The 26,044-nt window shown below is 44.7% G+C and overlaps 1 protein-coding gene across 1 annotated transcript in view; it reads right to left on the bottom strand.

Annotated features, from left to right (window-relative positions):
- LOC119436147 (maestro heat-like repeat-containing protein family member 1) overlaps positions 1–26,044 on the bottom strand; it is a 267,656-nt gene that overhangs the window by 148,191 nt on the left and 93,421 nt on the right. Inside the window, exons 12-16 of the mRNA XM_037702909.2 lie at positions 16,777–16,850; positions 6,158–6,277; positions 5,887–5,991; positions 5,638–5,779; positions 3,641–3,823 (exon numbers count right to left, since the gene is read on the bottom strand). Coding sequence (XP_037558837.1) covers positions 3,641–3,823; positions 5,638–5,779; positions 5,887–5,991; positions 6,158–6,277; positions 16,777–16,850 — 624 coding nt within the window. The remainder of the gene's footprint in view (positions 1–3,640; positions 3,824–5,637; positions 5,780–5,886; positions 5,992–6,157; positions 6,278–16,776; positions 16,851–26,044) is intronic.

Here is a 26,044-nt window from a genome sequence, read left to right as displayed (position 1 = left end):
CAGAGTTTCTGGTTTCAAGCTGCCTTCGTAGGTTTCGTTGGTGCTTTTTTGCTTGTGCCGCTGTCGGAACTTGTCCCAATCCGTCATTCGTATTTTACATTCTTTGATTTTTGTTCGCGGTGTTATTAGATGCGTTTCTATTATATTGTGGTCACTACCGAGGGTCACTACTATCGAAGTTGTGCTATCCCTGGTACCTGATGTCTTTGATCAGCGTAAGGTCGGGGCAGGTGTCTCGACTGACACTGTTGCCTATTCTCGTTGGGTGGGCTGCGTCTGTAAGTATGGTCAAGCCTAGTTGGGCTATCGTCAGTGCTAGCCGTTGACCCTTTGGATTAGTGGTCTTGTAACCCCACGTTGGGTGTGCTGCGTTGAAGTCCCCTACAATAAGTAACCGTTGCTTTGCTTCCTTTAGTATGTGTTTGAAGAGCCCATCGAAACAGTCTGCCCGCTCTTTAGGGGCACTATAGATGTTGAGGACAAAGAAGCTAGGCTCTTTCATGTCTACAGGAATGATTTCGATGAGTACGTGCGATATGCGTTTGGAGCTGAGGGTGTGGTCGATTGCGGTTAACCTCTTTGACACTAATGTTGCTGTTTTAATCGGACCATTGCGGTGTTCTTTGTATCCAGTCAGTTTAGGTCCAATGTATGTTTCTTGTAGTGCCAATATGTCTGGTGTGTGTGTCTGTGCGTGTATGAACTGCGTTAGATTTCCTCGTTTCCGGCGGAAACTGCAGCAGTTCCATTGCCAAATTTTGATGGGTTGTGTTTGCGCTACATTTTGTAGTCTAGCCAAGAGGTTTCATAAAGTCACAAGTGTGCCTGGCCCCAATGCCTTTGTGAAGAGAAGACCCAGTTTATTTATGCATGATGGGACAAACTGCACTCCAAATGCTATTGTTAGGTCCCTACCTTGCATACCCATATGCATGTTAATGTTTGAGTGCCATTCTGTCCTAATGTTGTGCAGATAAACTGTATTCTCCGTCTGTGTTCAGTGAGTCATCCTTGATACATCCAATGCCTTGGCTAACCATCTACATAAGAATATGGTGCCTTCAATAAATCTTGCACTGCCATTTCAGCTGGCTGGCTGGCCACATTGGATTATCACAGGCAAGTGTAAGTAACCCTATCAGGCCCTAATTATGAGTGAATAGCTGAAAAAAAAATTAATTCTTCTGGTATGAAGTCATCCCGAGTCGAACGAAAAATACCAACCAGACATTGCCCACTTTATGGTGTAATTTATTGCATGATTCCAACTGGAATCACCTGAACTTGGTGGTACGTAAATGAGCATGTCATTGCACCTGAATAGATGAGAAATGGTCAGACCTTGAAAGTCTGTTGTATCTGGGACGTGTATTAGGGGTCACATTACTGTTGTCATTTACATGAAACGGCTTACTCTCTCTATGGAACCTGTTTTTTATCGTTACATCAGCAACAGTGCTGAAAATTGCCTCTACAGTTCAGTACAACTTGCACTGCAGAACTCTTCAACACCAGAGAAATCTTCAATACATAAAAATAGTTCTTTTTCTTTTTTGCAGTCACACAAAAGAACTGGGTCTCTACACAGACACCCAGCACAGAGTATAGGTTTGTCTTGAAGCAACATCATAAAACAGATTTTTATCAAAGCCCCTAGAAGAAGTTATAAAAAAGCTATAACTCCGTATGACTGTCAATTAGGCCGCTGCCGGAAAATCAGACCAACGAAACCTCTATCAGTACATCTTCAGCTGGGCTACTCACTGCTTGTTTTCGTGCCCACACTGCTGTTGTAGAGCTGTATTTTATGACGCTGTTGTTAGGGCTGCTGCACTGCAGGCATGAAATGCTCCGGCTTGTTCTAAGATGTCACAAAAATTATTTTACCTTATGGGTTTGCTTCACAAAGATTAAAATTATTCGCCTTCACTTTTGTTAAAGGGTGTGAGAAAGCTATTCAACAGTTTTAAAACCTGTACAAGATCCACAGAAGAATGCCAACGTGTGAATGAAAAACAAACGTGTCTTATATTTGTAAAAATACGATACGTCAACGCAGAACATTATTCCAGCACGACATGCTCTGAAAAGGGATTTATATTGTGTATTTCCATTAATTCAACTCCTATTAATGCAATTCTTTCCTTAATACAGTACAACATTGTTAACTTGAACCTGTAGAAACTGGGAAAATTTCGAGATAAGTGTAGTTTTGGGATAAGCGAAATTATGAAAATAGGCCACTGGCCGGGCAGAGTGGACTGTCTAACTCGATGACTAACTTCATGACTGTGCAACTCCATGGACTGTGGAACTCCATGGACTGCGCAACTCCATGGACTGCGCAACTCCATGGACTGCGCAACTCCATGGACTGCGCAACTCCATGGACTGTGCAACTTCATGGACTGTGCAATATCATGAACTGAGCAACTTCATGGACTGAGCAACTTCATGGACAGAGCAACTTCATGGACTGAGCAACTTCATGGACTGAGCAACTTCATGGACTGTGTAGTGCAATTCTTTCCTTAATACCTTTCCTGTTAACTTGAAGCCGTAAAAACCGAAAATTTCAAGATAAGTGTAGTTTTTGGATAAGAAATTATGAAAATAGGCCACTGGCCGGGAAGAGTGGACTGCGTAACTCGACTAACTCCATGGACTGTGTAACTCCATAACTGTGCCTTGGATCATGTGAAAGCTGCTTTAATTACCATCACGGAATCTGCACTTCCGATTGTGCAGAGTTACAAGGTCCCTACTAATACGCAAATTATATGTCAGTAGTTCAGTACGTGTATTATAAAACATTTCTGAAATAATACCGTCAACATCTAAGCCAGACAATGTGTGACCCGGCATTATCCGAGGCTTTTTTATGACCCCCAACAGTCTCCTTAAGTGAGTTCAATGCCGCATTAGTACGAGGAATACCGAACTGCATTACAAATCACGCAGACGACAAGACTGCACAACAGCAGTACATCGGAATCTCCATCGGAGAGAAAAGCAACAGAAGAGCGAAAACAGCAAATGGCGGAGCGACGGCATTGGATATATTCATGGCTATGGCCGCTCTGTTAACTTTTAGGATGATGAGTAGCGTGTTTTAGGCTTTGGTTTCAGTTTTACTAGCAAGGCAGCATCAACGAAACAAGGCTTTCATTCTTATGCTTGTTTTGGCACAAGCTTGGTGAAATTTTCCACTAAAATGCTGTTTTGTAGCAGTATGGCGCAGAGGACTGCTCTTCCACAATTCGGCACAATTGGTGCAGCTGTTCTACCACTGGAGCACTAAAGTCAAACTTATTTGGGCTATTTGGGTAGGGTTAAGCTTTCACAATATACAAGCAACTTTTACTGAGTGCGGAGATTTGGCATGCCAGAAAATTATATTAAATTGAAAAACAAGGGGCAATGCCATCCTCGAATTCCAGAAGCTACTCCTTGCACATCAGAGTGGTGCTGCAGTCTGGGGAAATGAAGAAACAAAAGCTCAGACTTTATTTTCTTTGCGAATCAGTTCCCTTTTTTTCAAAAAAAAAAAAAAAATCAAAAATGATCAGTTACCCATCAGTCCAGCCCAATTCCCCTGCATACTAGTGGTGTAAGTTTAAACCCAGACAGAGCTACTTACACTGCAACTGAGAAGTCATCTGGGGTAGAACAGTGTCCCAGAGGGCGACCAGGTTACGGTGCACTAGTGCAGGCAAACAACGCAACAGGCGTAGGACATGGACTCCTCGGTGATGGTGCACCAAAGGAGAGCCCAGCACAACCAGCAATCGTGCCAGCAAGGCTTGTGGCTTGGGTACATTTGCTGCACAGCAGTGAAGAAATGCAAGAATACACCCAGTTTCCAAAAACAAGAAAATGTTGCCAATTCTGGCAGATATATTAGCTTTCTTGGCAACAGAATAAACATTCACCCAAAATTTTTTACAATAAGAAAGCATATGGAATGTTAGCCAGGAGACCTAGCTCCAAAAACTAACAGGAATGAATGCAGTTTAAAGTAAATTTTAGACATTTGCAACATTACCTCTCAGGATACCACAAGAACCAGCGCAATAAAAGTTTTGAGCACTAACATTGGTAATAAAAATTTTGACTAAAGACTTTAAGATTTGAATTTTAACTGAATAGAAGTTTTGATGATTTTGAATAATGGGGCTATAAAAGATGCCGTAGTGGAGCGCTCCGGACTAATTTTGGCCCACATGGGGATTCATTAACCCTGTAATGCCCCATGTATTATATACAGGGTGTTCCAGCGAACACTTTCAAAATTTTTTAAAGGTTGCCTGTGGCAGATAGCCCAATTCTAGTTAATGAGCTGGTCTACTCGAAGAGGCGGACATAACTTGCACACAAAATTGCAATGCATAATTGAATAATCAACAAAAAATCACTAATTAAGTTTTTAACTGATTACCTGATGGCCCATATTGCAATTTACAAATTGTAGCCGTGGAGGTCGCAAGGCGGATCCACTTGGAATGAATTCTCAGGATGACACCAGTTTCGATATAATAATTCCCAAACTTCGCGGAGAAATGCATTGGCGTTCCAGTTACTTTCTTAACAAAACGTCGCTTTATGCATTGAAGCACAAAAGTAACTGGAACGCCAATGCATTTCTTCGCAAAGTTCTGGAATTAATATCTCGAAACTGACGTCATCCCGAGAATTCATTCCAAGTGGATCCGCCTTGCGACCTCCACGGCTACAATTGGTAAATTGCAATATGGGCCATCAGGCGATTAGTTAAAAAACTTAATTAGTGAATTCTTGTTAATTAGTCGATTATGCAGTTCAATTTCTTGTGGACGGAATGTCCGCCTCTTCGAGTAGACTAGCTCATGTACTAGACTTGTGCTATCTGCCACAGGCAACCTTTAAGGATTTTTGAAAGTGTTCGCTGAAACACTCTGTATATGTTACATCGAGTTTGATGCACTAAAGTGCTGACTGAAGCGTGGGGATCTTAATGGAAAGCCCACAGCTGAATTTTTGATATGCTGGAGTGAAAATTTCTGATGTGTATAGTTTAACAAACCAATTATCATTCATTAATTTGTACAGTAATTAAGTTATAACTGAAAAGAACTATGTTTTTTTTCTACAAATGTACTCTCCATGGCCAGAAATAAATGTCAACAATTCGTTCCAATTTTCCTTGATTTGCAACTAGGCTTGGGCATTACAGGGTTAACATGCATCGAAAGCTCGGTGCACAAGCGTGTCTGCATTCCACCCCTATAATTTTATTTTCAGTCATGATAGCTAGGAAATTAACCCATGGCCTCAAGCTCAGCAGCAGGGTGCAATAAGTTCTGAACTGCCATGGTGGGTAATTCTGAAAAACATGCATAGGTCAAAGTGTTGAACATAAGAAAAAAAGGAAAGTCCAAAATGAAAGAGAAAGCAGGGGCTGAATGACATTGATTTTTTTCCTTTGATTCTATTTCTTTCTTATTCACTAATGCATGAAGTGACCAATACCAACTATTGTGACATCACAGCAGTGTGTAATGCAATGATGAATGATGAAGAGAGTGGAATCGAAAGAGTTGTGTTATCCCACTGCAGGTTAAACTTTCTGAATTTGAAAAGCAAATAAAACTTGCTCACCATGTTTCTCGTAGTTGATCTCGATAGGGTAACCTGCGTCCCGCTTCTTCGAAGCAAAATTAGCAAGGCACTTGCAAAGAATTCCTACAGCCGGAGTCAACTCTTCACACAACAAGTACTCAAATAAGGAAGGCCACATAATCTGAAATCAAAAAGCAAAAAAAAAAACACACACACACACACACACACACGGTAGAACAACAAGATATGAGCAACAACTCATGGTTTATGCCTATCAAATTCACCTACCTTGTCAATGTCATCAACAGTGGTTGTTAGAAGCTGCAAAACATTTTCACACATTGTACGCAGTGCCTCATTGCTCACATAGTCAAAGTCGGTGGGACGCTTGGCCTTGGAAGAAAACAAACATAAGGTACATTACAAGCTTGGAAACAACCGCTCATATCAGTCAGGATAAACAAACACAGCCATGTACATACATCACAGTGTTCTACCTGCAAAAGGAAGGTCTGTCATGCAAAGTAACCAGATAGTGGTACGAGCACATAAAGCTTACTGTATCATCTGGAAGAGCACACTGTCGAACAAGAAACTCAACCATTGAGTGACCACCGTTTGCATCAAGGTAACCATGGTGTGCCAGAGCAACAATGACTTGGGCCAACACTTTCTTTGCCTGCAAATAATTTAAATGACAAAGCAAGGACATCAGAACCTAGCTCTCAGCATATTCACAAGGACCAAAGACAAACTTGAGTGTACAAAGCCACCTGCTCACATAACTGAAGTACTGTAAAAGTACAATCATTGTGGTAGTTTACATAGCACAAACATATCCATGAGTTGAATATGTGTTCTAGCAACATCTGTTACATACATACAATAAACAACTGTCAGCTATTAGGGATCCATCATTATGTATGCTGTATTTCTTAACTGCCCTGTCCTTATCACCGCTGTGGACCTCATTAAGCCCATTTAGTGGCTTTTTGACTACATTCCAACATTTTAATTCCCACATTTTTTTCCCCATGAGCATTGGTTGCAATGCAAACCAGTGTAGTGCCTAAAGTCAAATAGCAGTAACAAAAATGTGCATCCTCAAGCATGTCTTCTGTTTTTCAACAGCAGCTCGTGCTGCAGAAGCAATTAGAAGTTTCAAGTTAAGCTGGCTACACATCACTGCAGACAAGATTCAAGAAATCATTCCTGAAGCTTCACTTTTGTAGCAAGAAATACCTCTTTTTTTTAGTAAAAGAAAGCAGTTGACTGTGAAAAGCACAAAAGGGAAGATTAATACAAGCACTCACCTGTAACTCTCTATTGTGAATTGGAAAAGCAGAAATGCTACTGTCCCCGATCCTGGTTATATTAAACTCAAAGGAGATCACGAAATAGTTTGATATATTGATAATTCTAAATACAAAATATGCCTATCTAAAGCTTACCCAAGACCTCTACATGTCTCAGTCAGTTTTTTGAGATCGTGAAAAGCAGGAATTTACTGATTTGCTTCTCCAAGGCCACGTCGAACACACAAATGCTAAAATTTTTTTCACAGGGATGTCGCAAGTCATTCATGCTACAGAATGGATTTGATATACTGACCAAAATGCTAACCCTAAAAGCCCGCATCGCCCGGACGCGAGACCACAGTGCACCTTGTGTACGTCGAAGTGCTTGTTGTGTTTTTGTTCAAGATAAGGTAGAAATGGATACACTGCCGAAGCAAAATAGCTTGTATGGATACATACCGTACCGCCATCAGTGCACCAGTACTGCGAATCGCGCGTGAAAGTGCTCGGTCGCATGTATGTTACAATAACCAGCAATATGCTGTTTAAACAGCCCACAATAACAAACAATATGCTGTTTAAGCAGCCTAACGTCATGCATATGTGGGCAATGAGCCAGGCAGAGTACTGTGTCGGGTTTTGGAGCCGACTTCCTGGCAGAACCAGTCATCCTCGCTTCTCGACCACCCTAAAATCCATGCGTCCCTTCTTGTGTGCCGCTCAGTGCTCCGACGCCTTGCGGTCCTTTCGTTCTCAGCCCTTTTCTTCGGGCTGCTGTGTCGATGACCGCCGACTGTTAGTTTAGAAAGTGGCTTTCAGCGTGCACAACATCCGAGCTCATTCCCGCAACCATGCGAACATGAATGAATTGCGTTCAGCGCGGACCCATGAATCGCACAGACATGAGTCTGGCGTGATGCTGCTGCAAAAGTTTTTTTGCGAAGTGCGGATGTGGCATGCGGTGGTTTTGTTAAATTCAAACTGTAAAGGTGCATCTAAGTAAGGGTTGGCCTTGAATTTGTCTTGGCCGTTCACGGAGCCCTAAAATGCTGTTCGCCAAAAGCCCTTGCTTACAAAAGGCCAATCCTGCGACTCAGACAACTTCAGTTTGGCATCCCATGCCCGGCACCAGTCCGTGAAAAGATCGAGTATCATCCATGCTTTCCCTGGAGCGAATATTGGACCGGGAGGCCTTTTGCATTCTTGAAGCACAGTGGCGACCTGCTTTGGCCAATAACGAATGGATGCAGTTTGCATGAGCCATTCATATGCGCAGCGAGCTAAACTACCCATTTTTCTTCTGTGACATGTACGCCCTTCAAATTCAATATCTCTTTTAGACAGCATCTGCCAAAACAGTTCTATTTCAATTTCCTCGGCATTAAATATTTTTGATGATGTGAGAAGTGAATGCGTCTCCATTAGGACAAGTGCACTTGAAGGGGTGTGGCACAGCGCAGCCTTCAATATATCATGGCGGTGAATGGGAGTTCGATATACGCATAGTACATCACAATACTTTTGCATGGGATTTCCAAGGGGATTTTACAACTGTTTGATATAGACAATAAGTCAATAAATCCTAGTTTTAGAGCGCAGCTCGCAGGCACCCTTTCCTGCAGCGAGCGTCGGCGTAACTGAGCGAACGAGCACTGCGAAAATGAAAGAGCGAACGAGGAGCGCAGCGCGGGATGAAAGACGTGAGGAGGTAAGCGGAAGAGGAAGGTGTGGCAAATGCGTGTGAAGAAAAGCGTAGTGCAGCAACGATGGCTGTGTGTGGTGTGCATCGTCTGGGAAGTCGGTCTGCAGCGGCTGCTGTGAATCGCGCCCACGCGTCCCCCACGCGCTGCCTCTTGCAACCTCCAGATTGGCGAGGCAGTCGTGCCACACTTTGATTCATTTGCAACGTGCCGCACGAGACAGATTGTCCGCGCCAGCCAATATATTGCGAAATGAAAACACATATAGAGCTGCACTCAAATTTTGTATTAGGGAGTATCGTGTAATCGTCAGTGAAATTTTATATTCAGGATCGACTGTATACCCTTTCCAATGCCTGTGCTGAAGACTTACATGCACACAATGACAGCAAATGCAATGTATGGACTCATCCTAACCAGGCAGTAAAGAAAAGAATCTGCATTGGGTGCAGGCATACATTGTGAAGTGAACATTTCCGAGTCTTCTTCTGATATACTGGACAAACAGTGCTGAAGCAGATGAGGACTAAGGAGGAAAATGCGAGAGCACTTGTGCATGTACAGCCGCCCTCAGAATATTTCGGAGCACGGAAAATGAGAATAAGTTATATTTTCTTGCAACTTCACCACAGAGTGTGAAATGTACGTCAGAAATGTGATGATTGTATGGAGAAATATCAACTCTACCTTTCAATTGAAGGACCTGTACCTAGGCTGCGATGAAATTTGGACTTTACTCGGTACCTTACCTCTTTCCCTATCATGGGGAAAATAGGTGTATTTTGTATGTTACGGCAGATGTTTTTTTCTGAAGGAACTTCTGTACTCAATATTTAATGTAATACATTAACAGAAAGCAAGATGAATGCACTTTTCACGCATAAAAGTTTTATTAACGAGATGTATGTCATAAAAATGATATAAATTGTTAAAATCAAGATTGTGCGATAAAATTGAACAAAGTTAGTAAAGACAGGCTTGTATCTTCTAAGAAAAAAAAAATGGTACAAAAATTATGAGATATACAAATTGTATAGCCGCCTATTAGGCACTACTCCGAAAAAACTTAAATTTTTCATTGAACAGGTATTCGGCTACAAAAAAATACTATAACCAAGGCTGCGGCCGCCGATGTTCCGGGCTGGTTTGCGTCGGCGTCGCTTTCAGACTCGAAGTCTGACGAAAAGTCAGCGTCCTCTGACTTGCTGCTATTTGACTTATCGATAAGATCAGCCGGAGAGGCAGCGGAATCGCGATATCTGCGATCTCCCGAAGCACGTGCGCCGTTTCCAGAGCCGGACATTTTTGAGTTCTGCTTTGACGATCGCGAAACTTCGGAGTGCATTTAAAAATCACTGCTTTGTGAGAAAAACACGAACTGCTTAGAAAACAAAAATATAGTTTCTCCTCTTTCCCGTCCGATGGCGCAGTGTGTCCGTGAGCAGTGCGGTAGGTCTGGAAAGCAGCGTTTCAAACCATCGATAGCGGGCGGCCATTTTTTTCGTTCTCCTTTGACGATCACGAAACTTCGCAGTGCGTTTAAAAAACACTGCCTCGTGGGAACAATGCGAACTTTTCGTAAAACTAAAATATACTTCTCCTCCTCCACGTCCAATAGTGCAGTATTTCCGTGAGCGGCGCGGAAGGTCTCAAAAGCGGCGTTACGAACCATCGTTAGAGGGCTAACAATGCCCAATGGGCGCGGTACGGAAACAGTGAATTAGTCCTCGTCAGCTTTAGCACTGTTTGTCCAATATGAATGCTCAACAACTAACTCAAGATCCCCAGCTATTGTAGTATTTTCCTCAGACAATAGCAGCCAAGTAGCCGTTCGAGTTCACCTTCTCTATTATGCATTTCGGTACTTTGGTTGATAACAAACTATCCCAACAACACACCCTCAGTCATGCATTTGTAGTTCTGGGATTTACACAGAATGTCAATGAATTTAAGAGAAAAAGAAAGCTAATGGAACCAATGGGGAGTAATACAAATCTGATCCTCAAATGTTTTATTCACTATGCAGCGAAGACAAAATAAAGCTATTTGGCAGTAATATCTTAACCAGTATCTCAGCAGATAGCCCATGCCAAGCAGAATGTCAGGCACTCTAAGTGACGAGCTACTGTTATACAGTCAACGACCGACTTTCCAGATGCCCCATTTTTCGGACTCGCCCGGTAATTCGGACGCCTTCACGGCACCACCATGTACCCCATAGAGTCAATGTATAAAAACATCTGAAATTTTGGACGCAAAAAACCTTCACCATTCGATTTTCCAGACTTTCTGCCATGACCACAGGTCCGAAACGGCATTAATCGTACCCACCACCACTGCCATTTTGATTATCTCGCCTCCTCGAACCGGCGGTCTCGCACGCAGATCTGCTGGCAGCCGTAGCCACTACTGCGGCAACGCTAGGCCTAGCTATGTTGCCTTTCGCTACCAAGTTTTTTTCTGTTCGGTGCCATGTTCTTCATTGAAACAATTCACTGCAGTTAGCAATGGCGCCGACTACACCTTTGTAATCCTCGCCAATGTCTTGGAAACTCGGAAAGCACGACGCGTTGCATAATGCCAATTCCCGAAAGTTAGATTCGCCTCAATACAGAAGTTACGCAGTGAAGCATCCGCGAAGTATTGCAGTGAAGCATATCAAGAGTGGGAAGGGACAGTTGTCACGGGGCACGGTCTGTATTCCTTAATTATACACGCATGCACCCGCCGTCTCCTATCACAGTACGAGCTACAATACACCTAATAAGTGTACATGCAGGTCTTCAGAGCTATTTTGAACCTGCCTGTGGCGATTTGAGCCCTTGGGGGCAGTAAAGGGCATGCATTCATTTTTTCGGACTGCCCGATGACTGCATAGACAGTGTACACAGTGGGGAGGGTGCCTGCCACTGTCCCAGACAGCAAAAGTGCACCTTATAAAAAATTGCATACATTAGGTCTATGTGGATGCAGTTATGCTGGACATGCACAGCACTGTCAGTTGTAAAGTGGAAGTGCCTGGTAAGGAGCAAGTGAAAGGAGAAAGATTTAAATCTGGATATCACTATATAACACACCACTGGATTTCAAGAGAATGATATCCAGTGGTGTGTTAGATGAGTAACTCATTACGGTGACCAGGTTTAGTGATGAGAAGAAAGACAGTGACAGCAGTGAGATAGGTGCTGATAAAGCAGGTATGCATATTAAAGGGATGCAATGAAGAGGCATCTCATGGTTACCAGCTGGTTCTGAATGTGGACAGACGGTCCCTTTAACACAATATATAGTGAACACAAATTAATGAACACAGATTTCAGTGAGCCTTTTACTTCTAGAACAAAACTGAAAAAGAAAGATCTGTCAAGGTAATGGTTATACCAAAGCAATTTTTTTGTTTGCATGCGGCACAATTCTGGTAGCAAAAATGTCAAATACTCAGCAAAACAACACGAAACAGCCCACTCTGGATGCACATGTGTGCTTTGGCCACGAGCTGTCAAGCCAGTATACCAGTCCTGCATGATCGGAGGGATCACCCAGTTGCACATTGAGAACAGTGCAAAGTGTGCATTTGTAATTTAGTGTTGTTCACGTGCCATGCATTGGCACAGCAAGTCGCCGACAGGTCATAAAAACAGGAGACCTCTCACTGACCTGTCGAAGTCAGCATGCTTCAGTTTGTTTTGCATAGACTGATTACATTTTTTTTTGCCTATCAGTGCGTTTGCTCACAATAAATAGTGGTTATAATGAAGGTACAGAGGAACCCTGATTATACGACCTTCTGGGGACCACCGTGAGAACGTCTTATAATCCAACCAACAAGAATTATGTCTATAATACAAACTTTCAAGCGAAAGAGTAACAAGGAGCTTCAATTTAACTAAAACCGCTGAAAAAGTAAACGAGAAATGAATACTGCATTGCAGGTGCGAATAACTCTTTATTGGAGAGATTTAGCATACTGTGTACCACGATCCACGCCTGCAAGCATGCTAAAATGTTCTTTTTCTCATTTACAGACATAAAATCGGCAAATTCCTTATAAATTTTCTTTGAGCGATGTAGTAAGAGTTGTCTTTCAAGCTCAGGAACAACCGCAAGGTCACCTACAGTGCTGACTGCACAGACGAATCTCCGAATGTTGTCGATGCTATGCAGCACATCCGTGAACATAGGCACAAGCAGGGCAGCATCTGTGGCATCGTCCTCATCCGAGGTGGCAGCCAGCAGTGTAGGCAAGATACGACTACCCGTGCAAAACCAGAATCCCAATGACAGATGCGTGAGAAGTTATGTGTACTCGCATGTAAACAAAAAGTTCATAACTGCGTCTGTGAAGACACGCATTTGATACGATTTGCTTGCCTTCCAGTGGCTAATTGGTCCAATTTTCGCAAATGCTTTCGTGCTTTCCATATGCGCTAGGGTAGCATTCTCAGGTAATAATTTTCGGAGATAAGGTTCTATTTTCAACACAAATGGCAGCTATAAGGGCACCATTATCCACCATATTTGCTCTCTGATTGGCTGCTGAGAGATAACGGGTTTAGCCATTTGTACCTGGAAGCGGAAGTTTAGCAAAACACAATTTTGCATTTCCATTAAGGCGATGAAATGTGGCGTGGAGGTGCAGACTTTTTCAAATAACACTCCTTTCTGGTCCTTGGCAACCGTATAGCGATGTTAGCGCTTTAAAAATAAAGTGAATGGTAGTGTGTAGAAGCAATGCATCTTTCGTGAATACATATGAGGTGGCGGTCCAAGATAGCCGCTATGTCAGCTTGTTGACTGAAGGAATATCACGTGAGGAGTGTCACAGGAAGGGCCGTTTCGAAGTTGCACTGGGCCGCCATTGCAGAGATATTCCACCATAATTTTTTGTGTAACAAGCCACGCGAACTATGGTAATGAGCGGCCGCATGCAATGGCGGCTCAGAGGTGTATGTATGGCTGCATTTTCCGTGTCGTTTGGGGCCATGAAAAACTTTTGTTCATAATTTGTGCTCATAGCAATTGCATCACTCTCATGCGGGGCTTGGCATTTCTGCTTTGAGAAATCATTTTTCCAAATGACTCATTTATTTGGAATAACATTAGCTGAACAACACAAATGTTTGACTTTGATGTTTCGCACTTTTTACGACTGCATTCATTTCGAAATAAAAATTAATAACTTATCACATCATCAGAGGTTATCACTACTGTGGCTTTAAAATTTATTTTTAAAAATATGGACACATGGTGACCCCTTGGAGTTTCATCACGTGGTGCGAGTAAGCAGCGAAGTAAATGAGATATGGCAGAGTCGGCGCTTGCACAACGCAAACAAGCGCGTTGGCGCAAATATACAATGACTCATTCTGTTTGTTGGAGACAAGCATCCTGGCGAATGAGGCATACGACAGAAGCAAGAGAGGTTTTCGACGAAATAATCACTTGCTTTGAACTCTAGCTGCTTATTTTTACTGAGGAGGCAAACTATTTTGCTTTATCGGGAACGTTAGGTTCATTGCCTTCAATTTAGTTTATTAGGCTCCCCATTAGCACCATTTTGTATGTGTCGCGCCTTTGCCACGCCTCAAAGAAAATGGTGGAATGTCTAGAATGAGCCTATAGTTTCACTTCCGCAAGACTCGGCAATGGACATGTCCAAGTATGTGGCCGACATCACTCTTGGCACTGTACGAAGATAGCAAGCTTGGCACAGCACCAAAAATGTCGTTGGCCATATACACAGGCACGTCAGTTGATGGGAGCAAGCGCTGCTAAGAGAAAGCGCAATGAGACAACAACGAAGGCGGGTGGCGGGTGAGCAACACGAGAGGAAACAAACAATGAGAAGGTAAGTGGATGCGAGGGAAGGAAAAAGACTAGGCTGGAAGCTCAGAAACCAGTCGGACCACCGTGAGGGAGCTGCCGGAGGCTGGTGGCACTTGTCACGCGTCTGCTGTCAGGTTTGCAGTTTTGCACGGGCTGTCGTACGAGACGGGGTGTGTGTAATCTCACGCAGTATAATCAGGGTTTTTAATGCATTGTCTCTATGGGGAGTTCGCCGGAACTGCATTAATCTGTGTAAAACTCAGGATGTTGCAAAATTGTGGGACGCATAACCAAGGTTTCACTGTATTTTTGTTGTGGATGCAGCTTCATTATAAAGAAGTTTGACTGTACTAGCTGTCAAAAAACCGTGTGTTTACTGGCACACCTGAGGATGCTGAAGTTCTTACCTCATGCCTTTGGCAGTGCCCTATTCTTCACTGTCACAAACAATCTGACAATATACTTCAACTTTCCTAAGGCCTTTGAGAAATTACAGCAAAGCCTCGTTAAAACGAAATGAATGGGATGGCGAAAAAATGCGATATAAGTAGTAATTCGATAAAAGCGACCACCCCATAAAAGCTAAGAAGGCACAGCTGAAATAGCACAACTCTGCGGAAGTCTAAAACGAGTGTCATCAAGGATGTGCAAAGTAACATTTGCCTGTTCCGTGATGCACAACTTCCACAGCACCGCGGCACCATGGCGGCAGCGCTCGTCGCTGATAACACGCGGGTTCAGCGTGGAGAAAAATGGTGCACAGGCACCGCAATGGCGATGGCTGGTGAAAGAGAGGGTCGCTCGCTTGGCACCAAAGGCAGCTGTGAGTGTGCACCTGCTGCTTCTTGCTAGTTGCCGCGGGGCGATGCTGCATGCCACTGATAACATGCGAACGCAGCATGGAGGAAAAGGATGCACAGGCACCATGATGGCGATAGCTGGCGACAGAAAGGGTGACTCGCTTGCTCGGTGCCACCGCGACAGTGCAACTGCTCTTTGCTAGTTGCCGCGGTGCGATGCCGCATGCCACTGATAACATGCAAACGCAGCATGGAGGAAAAGGATGCACAGGCACCATGATGGCGATAGCTGGCGACAGAAAGGGTGACTTGCTTGCTCGGTGCCACCGCGAGAGTGCACCTGCTCCTTGCTAGTTGCCACAGCGCTGCTAATAACATGCGAGCCCACCATGAAGGAAAAGGGTGCACAAGCATCGCTATGGCATAGCTGACGACGGAGAGGGTCATTCACTTGCCCGGAGTGAAAGGCACTTTGCACCACCATGAGTACGCACGCGTCCCTTGCTAGTTCACTCTAAGTGAAGCAGCTTATCGGTATGTTTGGGGACGCTTGGCTCTCATACATCCCGATGTTTTCCCTGCATGGCTTTCACGTCTCCTGTAATCCAGCTTTCCAGCGTAACTTGGTGTAGTTGCAGAATAGTACGAGAAATGGCGCGAGTGTTGCGCTGATATTCAAACAGTGATTTTATCACTGTATAAATATTTCTTTTGTTCTTTTTGCCTTTTGATAAGATTTTTGTATGTATCAACTTGCTCTTACTTCCTATTGTACAACGCCATATTTTTACCATTGCTGTTCAAATGTTTGTAACCCACTCCCCTCTACGATGCTTTTATATTTGAGGGTACACGGAATAATAAGAGTAAAATAAATAAATAAAAATAATAATAGTAATATTAAAGGGACACTAAAGGGAAAAATGATTTCTTCTGTATCAGTAGATTACCCTTCCACAATACCGAAAATACCCCTCTTACCGCAAGAAGCCGCTTGGTAAGCCAGAAAGAAACAAAAAACACAGAGGAGAGTGGCGACGCCACCTTGAAGTTCCCGCACCAGCTCACCGTGACGTCATGGATTTTGACAGCGTCTTCTGGGTCCCAGTTAATTTTTGAGCGGTAAAGATTGACTACATTGTATTATAAAGGAGCCCAAGACTGAATATGGCAAGTTTCGCGAACTTTTGCCGAGCCAATGTGGCCCAAATACAAAAAATTACTTTTGAAGTCGTGACGTCACACTGAATACTGACGTCGAGGTTACTGCGCGAAATTCAAAAAATTAAATTTGAGCTTCATTTTCTTTTCTAATAATTGACCTATTGCAGTGTAATTAACACCAGCAGAGTTTTCGAAGAATACTTTATCAGTATAAGTTGATTTATTGTTTTGTTTTAGTGTCCCTTTAAGCAAAACAGTGGGCTTTTGTAGTATACCATCAAATTATGTATGCTTTGTACACTAGCTGAAACACTACTCAAGTGCGCCGACTTATCTCAAAACAAGTTGTTACATCGGTAAATGAACAATGCTCGTAAAGAAAGGTTTTGCCTTGTTGCTTGGATCATTGAACGACGACTGCAGGCCCAAAATTATGCCGCGCATCCTTTCATCCAAGTTTGGATCTGCATTGTGGAAACAAAAGAAAAATTTCAAGCCTGCAGCAAGGGACATGAGACACAAAATAATAAAGCAGCACAGGCACATGAACTCTAGATGGCAAATGCCCTGACACAACATAACTGCAGGTATGTTTTGTCAGCATGTCTGCTTTCCTACACTAGTAAAATCTAGTTAAAAAAAAAATTCTTTTGATGACTACTTTTTTAAGGTTTTCGATGGCCACAGTAGGCACTATGCACCACATATTAAGCCATTAAGCCCTTCAGAAGTTACACGTTAGTAGCCACCTTAACGGAACTTAGACTAAATTTTTTGGCCTGTGCTGACATAAAAGTATGTGAAACCTGAGAAAATGTGAAATAAACAGTCTAGTCTAGAGAACTACTCACTTGTTATCCACACAGGTGAGTTAAGCTTTTATGGTTTTAGGGAAATAAAAATAACACAATGAGCAGATCCTTATTTTGGAGATATTGAATGAGGAGCCACTGACAACTAATGCCAAATTACCAAGACAATATAACTAAAGCAAGAGAACAAAAAATTTCATCTCAGAAACTTATTTTGTGAATGCTAAATATAGGTAGCACATACACATTCAGGAACTTTGAACATGATCATGCACCAAGAAAACAACATGGTAGCTATAAAAGTGATACTCCCCACACTGTGACGTTAGCTTGTGTAAAGGCTAAAGTCAACCAGAGAATCAACATTGCTGCTCAATGCATTTCATAAATCCTGCCATTGCCTGCACCTTGTCAACTTATTATGCAACTGCTGCCATGCCGCACAAAGTCGGAGTACCAAAGCTACATAACATAGAAATACTACTTGTCAAGGTTGTTGTTTGTATACTATTGGGTCACTCCCTCAATAATGTAGGAAACGCATTATTGTCTCCAATTAAAAAAAAAATAAATAAACATTGACTTTACTTTGAAAAGTTTTAATTCGAAATATTTTTCTAACTTTTTTTTTATTCATCCCCAATGTGGAACATAAGAGAACGTTGCAAGCCTTGAAGTAAACTCTTGTTTTCTGCTGCATTTTGCTGTCGTAACATTTCTTGCAGTCTCGGTACGTCTCCATGTTAGCTGGTTAGTGCTGAATGGCTTCAGTTGGTGGAGGAGCACAAACTAGCGGTGCATCCTCAAGTTCCGGGTTGAATTCCATCATCGTCCCTCTCAGAATCGAAGTCTGATGAAAAGGCAGCATCTTCAGTATCACTGCTGCTCAAGCCATCGATAAAATCAGTTGCAGACACCGCACAATCGCGAGATCTACGATGTTTCGGAGTGCGCACGCCCCTTCTGAACGCGCCCATTATCGCTTTCAACTCTGACGAGTGCACGTATCTTTGGAGCCCGTTCAAAAATTGTTACAAGTGGTAAAAAAAAGCAACTCCATAAGAAACAAAAGTTTAGTTCTCCTACTATACGTCAGATGACGCAGTGTGCCTGTGAATGGTGTGGAAGATCTTAAAAATGACATTCGTAGCCCTCGTAAGCATTCTAACGCTGCGCAATGGGTGTAGTAGGGAAAGCGTTAAAGTCGAATTTTGGAAGCAGTACTGAACTTGTGCATTCTAAACAATGAGATCCACATGCAATCAATTCATCTAGCACCACTATTCCATAGCATGGACTGAAGCTACCAAAGGTGAGAGAGAAAATGAATGCTAAAATTCTACAGAATACCATTGTTACTGGAATTTCAACTAATTTAATTCCCATGTTACAGAAAAATGCAGCAGGCCCAGCTATGTTACAGAAAAATTCAGCAGGCCCAGCACATACTTACCTCTGGTTTCGCTAAACTGAATAAGAAGTCCTGAAAGATGAAGATTAGCTAGCAAATAAAACACGCATCCCAGCTCAACCCTACAAGCAATTGGTTAAATAATAAGGAAACCTAGTACAGTTGACATCCGATAATTCAACCTCTGCAGGACATGAAAAATTGGTTAGAACTGAACAGTATTCAAATCAAAGTGTTTAACAACTATGGTACCTTTTGGGAGTTTTGAACATGATCAAACTCAATGAAAAGGCTAAATTGTATGAAGCTGAAATAATGGATACCATATGTACTTAGACAGAACCATTAGCTAAGGAACAGCAAGCAGGAAAAGCCAGTTTGCACAGATTGATGCTAAACATGAAAAGGATTAAGAAAGAAAGTAATATATGCAATAAGGAATGCCTACTTGTTTCATTATGTAATTTCCTTATGATTTACCTGCTGCAAGCAAAGGTAAACTCTTACAGAAGCCTTTCAACATAACTTGAACATTGTCTTTTTTTGTAGGTCACATACAGTGGCATGTGGCAATGGTTTCAGCGTTTTTAATAATTTTGGCATGTTTAATATTTTAAACTATTCAGGAAATCATGACCCCAGTGCGGATGGCATCACAATGTAGCAGCAGCTTACAGCAACAGATGTAAAGTGTGAGCAATGCCATCTCCCATGCACTTGATAATTGGCTAAATGCAGAGATTGTTACTAGTTTTTTCTCATTGATTCAAACAGGCTAATGAAAAAAAAAAAAAATGCTTCATAGAACATGTTACTACAATTAACTGCAGGTGTGGCAACTGCCCCTTTACTCATTGTGCTTTTCCTGCATATTATAGTCTGATCTGCTAACTTTGCAGAAGGCTTGCGCTGCTCAAAGGCGACATTTTTAGAATATAGGCAGTTAGAAATTTACTAAAGCATGCGACCCCCAACCTTCCGAAATGCATCGCTGGAATAGGGAAATAAGCCGCCTTAGATTAGTGGGATTTTATCAGGCTTTTGGCACTGGCTGCAATGTGATGGCTTTTTGTTAGTAGCTGTGAAAATTCTGGAGTCCCTAGAAAAGTGAAACACAATATTAATTATCCGAGATATTTCCAGTTTTTGAGAAGGGAAACACCTTAGAAGAACACAGTGTCGTGATCGGCCGTCTAACCTTCAAAACGGTCGCTCACGGAGATAATGAATGAGCTGTGAACGAGCCGACTACCCCGTCCGAGCCATGACGGTGAGATAGTCTGCGCAGCACTTCGACTTCGGCATGGTGAGTGCACAACCTTTTCTCCTTGAGAGTTGCCAGGCTTAACGTGGTTCTTCCTGGTAACAAGGGTGTTAGAAGCCTTGTTGAAAGAAACCTTGCTTCTACACTAATTCCTTGAGAAACTTGTCGGCAAAACAGAGGTAGCCATGGACTCGAAAACGTTGCGCAGAACGGACCTAAACGGGATATGCGGGGAATTCGGGATAGATTGTGGGAAACAGCTAAAGAAGGCGGAGGTCATTGATGCAATCGAGGCAAGTGGCAGAGATGATGGGGAAATCGTGGAAGCTAGGGAGGATATCCAAGGCCATAGGGAACGCGAACGAGAAAAAGAACTTGAAATAAGGCAGGACAGGGAGTGCCAGAGAAAGCTAGAGCAGGATGAAAGGGAACGCAAACACAAATGGCAGGAAGATCAACGGAAATGAGAACAGGCAGAGCACAAAATTCGGATGGAAGAAATTCATAGGGAAATCCAGTATCTCAAGGCGTTGCAGGCACGGTCTAAGCTGCACGTATTTAAGGACGGCGAAAACATAAAACGCTTTCTTGCTTTTTTCGAGAAGATTTGCGCGGAGGTACAGCTGGACCGTGACTGTTGGTCTGTTGGGTTGTTGGGGGTACTTCCCGGCAACGTGGCCTGTGTCTTAGCTAGCCTTTCAGATGACGAGTACCGGAATTACGACATAGCTAAGAGAGCTTTATTCCGGCGTTTTGGTATTCCATTTGAGAGCGATAGGGAGGCACAGAGTGACGGACAGAAAGTGCATTCTCCGGAGGCGACTGAGCAACAGGTCGCAGTAGAAATCGCGGTTGAGGACGCGCCAGTGAGAGAAGAGCACGAAAAGTGCGAGATGGCGGAACCCTCAGAGCCCGAGCGTGAGAAAAGCGAGGCCGTCACCGGTATAAAATCGGGGGCCATTCCGGAGTCTGTCCCCTGCGAGGACGAGGCTTGTCCCAGCGGTCATGAGAAGATTAAGGAGGCACTGGAGACCTTCCTCGTACCTGGGCACATGGGCAACTTTCCGGAATCGTCTAGGATAAACCGGGATACGGTGGCGGCCGAACCAAGAAAGGACCCGAAGCAGCAAAACGGAGCGGAGATCGCTCAGGACTCCAGCTTTGGTCACTGCGCCATGCAGGCGTACACCGAAACCGGGTCAGCAGCCAACCCGGAGAGCCCTCCTTGCGGGGACGAGGCTTGTTCCAGCATCACTATCAGGGTCTGTGCAGGGCTGGATACCTTCCTTGTGCCCCAGCACTTGAGTAACTCTCTGGCATGGCCGAAAGTAGAGAGTGATTATCCCGCGAAAGTCTAAACAGTGACCGTTCGGAGGACATTCTCTGCGGTGGTGAAGCTTGTTTCAGCAGCCCTATCAAGGTGAAGGTAGTGCTGAAAACCTTCCTCGTACCTCCGAACTTGAGCGATCTTCCGGAATCATCAAAAGGAGAGAAAAATGTCATGTCAGCCAAGCAGGGCGGGAACCCGATGCTCAGGGTTTTCAGCGGCACATTCAGTGACCACCTAGCAAGGCAAAATTTTTTCAGACGGCGCATAGTCAAACGAGCAAAGTATTCGGCGCAGCCAAGACTTGAGAAAGACGCCACACCACCGCCCGTAAGACAGGGGAACACGCCATCACGCCGAACTTCAAGGGGTTCATTGTGGAACTTCAGAAAACTGAGGCGTCGTCAGAGGCGAGTTAAAACAGAACAGGGCGCGTCGCTGCGAGTAAGGGTGCGGCCGAAAGGTTCAAACTGGCTGAAACATGCGCGTATGACCCGGGCCAGTCGAACACTCGCTGAAATGAAATGCACCACGAGGACAAAGGGAGAATGGCTCTTCTTCCCGCGTTTATGGCCTCCCCTTCAGCGACGAGAAAACAAGCCGCGGGTAGACAAGGGGGCAGGTGACTGCAGACAGCAGTGTATGTCTGGCGCCCTTTGTTGCCCTTGGTGTGGCCCAAAGGTTACCAGACTGCGAGCCAATCGAGTCCGCATTAAGCTGAGTAATTGTAGAATTAAGCGCATGCACAAGTTTCTTCTTTGTAAATAAAGTGCGATGCTTTTTTGTCTTATGTTTGTTATATTAAGTACAGTGGAATCTCGATGATACGAATCTCACGGGGTCACGAAAAAAATTCGTATTAGCCGAATTTCGTATCATCGAAACACAATTAAAACTAGCTAAATTAAAGAGTCGAGAGGTGAACTCACTCAGGCACACGTACGTAAAAAGACTTTACAGTATAGACCACTTATAATTTAACCGTTTATATTGCAGAACTGGCTACAACGCGGCCTTTTCTGACTCCCGTTTATCCTCCGATAGAACTCCATGTATACGCATACCGCTTACAGTGCAGCCGCGTGAGACGAAATTGCTGCTTCCGCGGGAAAATCTCGCCAACAAGGGCGGTAGCGAGCACGAGGTGCGCCCACCGATGGGAGAGGAGATCAACGAGGGCGATGCGGAGGAGGAGCATGAGACGTGACGCACGAGTCCAAGGGGCGATAATCGTCACCGCGCGCCGTATGTGCGAGTGAAAGCGCGCGGGGGACGCGCGCCTTCACGGACAGCGAACGCACAGCGGAGAGCAAACGCGACTTCCGTTGCGCGAAAGGCCATGGGGGTATGGGAGGGAGGGCGACGCTGTGCTGCGGCGCCAAATGCGTATCTTGCAACCTTGACGCTGCGCCGTGCTCCCTATTGGGCAGCAGAAATAAGCGTCATTTTCTTCTTCAATAAAATCACTACTACTATCTTGCAATCGAGCGCAAGGGTAACTGGCGACGCAATCTCCCCACGCGAAAGGAGCAAAGTGAGAAGGTAGCGCGGGAGAGAGGGAGAGGGGGGGTGGCGGCGCCTGTGCCAGCTGTCGGTGTTGTCGCACGCACCGTATCTTGAAAGCGATCTCCACATGGCTCTGACCTTTGTATGCACTGTGCTTACGGCACTCAATTTCCGTTGAAGGGATAGACCGCAAGAACCTTCGCTTGCTGCGGCGGCTGCGCGTGGGGAAGTGCGGCCGCCGCAGCGAGCGAAGAGGCAAAAAGAAAAGCACAAAAGCAACAAAAGCGCCACTGCTTCAAACTCCTCACGCCCAGTCGCGGCTTCCGCGCTGTCCAGCGCCGCGTCCACGCCTCCGCACCAAAAGAGAAAGGGAAAACGCGCGTGACTGCGCACTGTTCTCTTTCACGGCTGCCGGAGGGGCAGCGTTTATTCGTATCAACCGACACAGGTCGAAAATCAATTCATAACAACCGTTTTCTAGCACGTTGCGAAGTAATGGGGCTCCGCCGGGACCTCAGAAAAATTCGTATCATCCGGAAAATCGTATTAGCCGTGATCGTATCATCGAGATTCCACTGTACTTCTTATTTTTCAATTTAAATATTTTCGCGTTAGGCGCAGCTTCGTTGTGTTGTTTTGTTGTACGAGCCAGTTACGCAAAAAAAAAAGGTGCGAAGCAAGTTATGCAACAGCATAGCTCAGTCGAGCATAATTTTGAGTTTCATTGCACAACGGGGCCGAGAATTGAAAACGCAGATGTCCTCAGTTGAGGCTTTGCAGTTTATTGGCAGGGCTGGCTGATTCAGACCCTTGGTTTATTCTTTCTTTTTTTCTTCTGTCATTTTCATGTGCTGTGTAATTTGATAAGTTTCTTATTCCTCGATAACGAACATAAAGTGTTTCTTTCTTTATTGTTGTTGTTTATGTGCTAACGATCTCTAGTTGTTCCGTTATTTGCCTCAGAGCTGCATGAGCTGCGCCTTCTTTTAAGACATATGGTAGAAGCGAAATTGATCAAAACGTTACGCACATTACCATTTCAACTTGTTTAGGGCCGTTTGGGCAGTGCTCCTCTATGGCTGCCTTTCAGGCGCTCGCTGGTTTCAATCTTGGGATTGGTAAAGGGAAAGGGTATGATTACCTGGTATATCTCGGAGAGGGTTTGTGTGCTTGCCTTGTCGCTGCTCGGGCACTGTGCGGATTTGATCGCTAATGTCAGTTCCTAGCCTACGACCTGCAGCGAACCCGCCGTCTTTGGTCCGAACTCTGATGTACGTCATGCCTGACAACACCGGCTCGACATCCCCACCGGTTTCGCCAGCCATCGTATGTGCCGGTGCGCAGTGTCAGCAAGATCCTGACATCTTCAGCCGCACCGATGACAAAGACGTCGAAGATTGGCTGGAATCATATGAAAGAGTGAGCAACTCCAACAAATGGGATGATCCCCTAAAGCTCAACAACTGCGACCTTCTATCTATTGGGCGTCGCCATGCTGTAGTTTAAAAACCACGAAGCCGATCTCCGCACGTGGGCTCGCTTAAAAACCAGCATCGCAGAAGTTTTCAGCTGCCCTGGCGTGCGCAAGCTTCGCGCAGAACAACACCTACGAAGCCGATCCCAGCAAACTGTTGAAATGTTCACCAGCTACATCGTCGACCTCTGCCAGCGTGTCAACCCGACGATGGCGGAGGCGGACAAGGTATGTCACATCATGAAGGGCATTTCCAACGACACCTTTCATATGTTGCTGTCCAAAAACCCTGACACTGTTTCTCAGGTCATTGAGTTTTGCCAGAGTTTCGATGAGCTCTGCAGACAGCGTCTTCTCACGCGGTGCCCACCTGTGTCCGACGAAACCCTCGCGAGCATGGCCACGGCTCCTGAGATGGACTCCCTGCTTTGCCAGATAAAGGAGTTCATCCGTGCTGAGGTCACTCGTCAGCTTTCGCTGCTGTCCTCAGCCGGGCCGCCACCCTCGCCTTTGCCTGCGAACCTTCGCTAGGTCATACAAGAGCAAGTTTGCACAGCTCTACATTCTGCCCGCGAGACTCCGCCGGTGCCAACTCCTGTTGCTTTTCCTAAGGTGACTGCACCTCTCAGCTATGCTGAGGCTCTCGCACGGCCACCATCTCAGATCTTTGCGCCATTCCCGTCAGCCGCGCCACTGCGTCCAGCTCCTCACTTCGTTCAGCCGTGGTACCCACACAGCAGTGCACAATGGTGCACTCCTGACAACCGACCAATATGTTTTGCGTGTGGTCTACCTGACCACGTTGCACGATTTTGCCGCCAGCACGCAACATCCTACCACTGTAGCTTTGACACCGAACCATATGTTTCACCATACCCATCGTCTCCGCATCTTGGAACCCTGGCCAGATATCTTCATTCATGGACCAACGCCTTCTTGTTGATCGTCGTTCGCCATTTCCTCAATGCCGCTAACTTTCACCGATGCGTCGTCGTCCTTCTACGCCGGAACGGGAAAACTAATCGCCGCAGTTCCAGAGGCAAGAATTGCGTCACCCACGAACAGACCAAGGCCTCTCCCTTCTCCGACTAATGTTATTGACGTATATGTGGATGGCGTCACTGCACTCGCCATTGTCGACACTGGTGACGCAGTTTCAGTTATTAGTGCCAAACTTTACCGTTTGCTCAGAAAAGTTACACCACTGTCAAACGTATCGCATTGTACTGCCAACGCAGACCGTATCACGCCTGCAGCTGCGTGTACTGCTCGCAGTGTGATTAACGGCCTCGTGTACATTGTTGAATTTTTGGTTCTGTGTTCTTGTTGACAGGATCTTATTTTGAGCTGGGACTTTCTTAATAAAACCGTCATCGACTGTTCTCGTGCTGGAGTGGAATTTCACACGCTTTGCGACGCCCCGCACCTTGACTCTCGTGAAGCTGAAGATAAAGTATTTGTTGCCAAAGGCGTTATAATTCCACCGCACTTATCTGCCCTTGCCACGATGTCATGCAAGATTGTTGCTGAAGCAAATGCACTTTTTACGCCATCTCCCATTTTCGTTCGTCGCAAATGTTCCCCGCTTCCTTTCGCTTTTTTAGAAGGTCATGCCGGCATCAGCAGACTGCTCGTCTCCAACCAATTGTCATGTCCCCTTACTTTGCTGCGTGAGGAGTGCATTGGCCGCGTCCAGTGTGTCGACCCTGCTGCCATCACTGACATGCCAACTGGTTCCATCGCCACTCATGAGGTTGCTGGATTGAACTATAACTCCATGCAAGAGCCGACTTCACCCGATGTTCTACATAGCTCCATCGCTGACACATTGACTGTTTCCCAACGCGCCCACCTTCTATGCCTT

Source organism: Dermacentor silvarum, chromosome 1 (genome assembly GCF_013339745.2).
Source record: "Dermacentor silvarum isolate Dsil-2018 chromosome 1, BIME_Dsil_1.4, whole genome shotgun sequence".
Lineage (NCBI taxonomy): Eukaryota > Metazoa > Arthropoda > Arachnida > Ixodida > Ixodidae > Dermacentor > Dermacentor silvarum.
The sequence above is the reverse complement of the archived record's forward strand: the minus strand, read 5'-3'. Positions and strand labels throughout refer to the sequence as shown.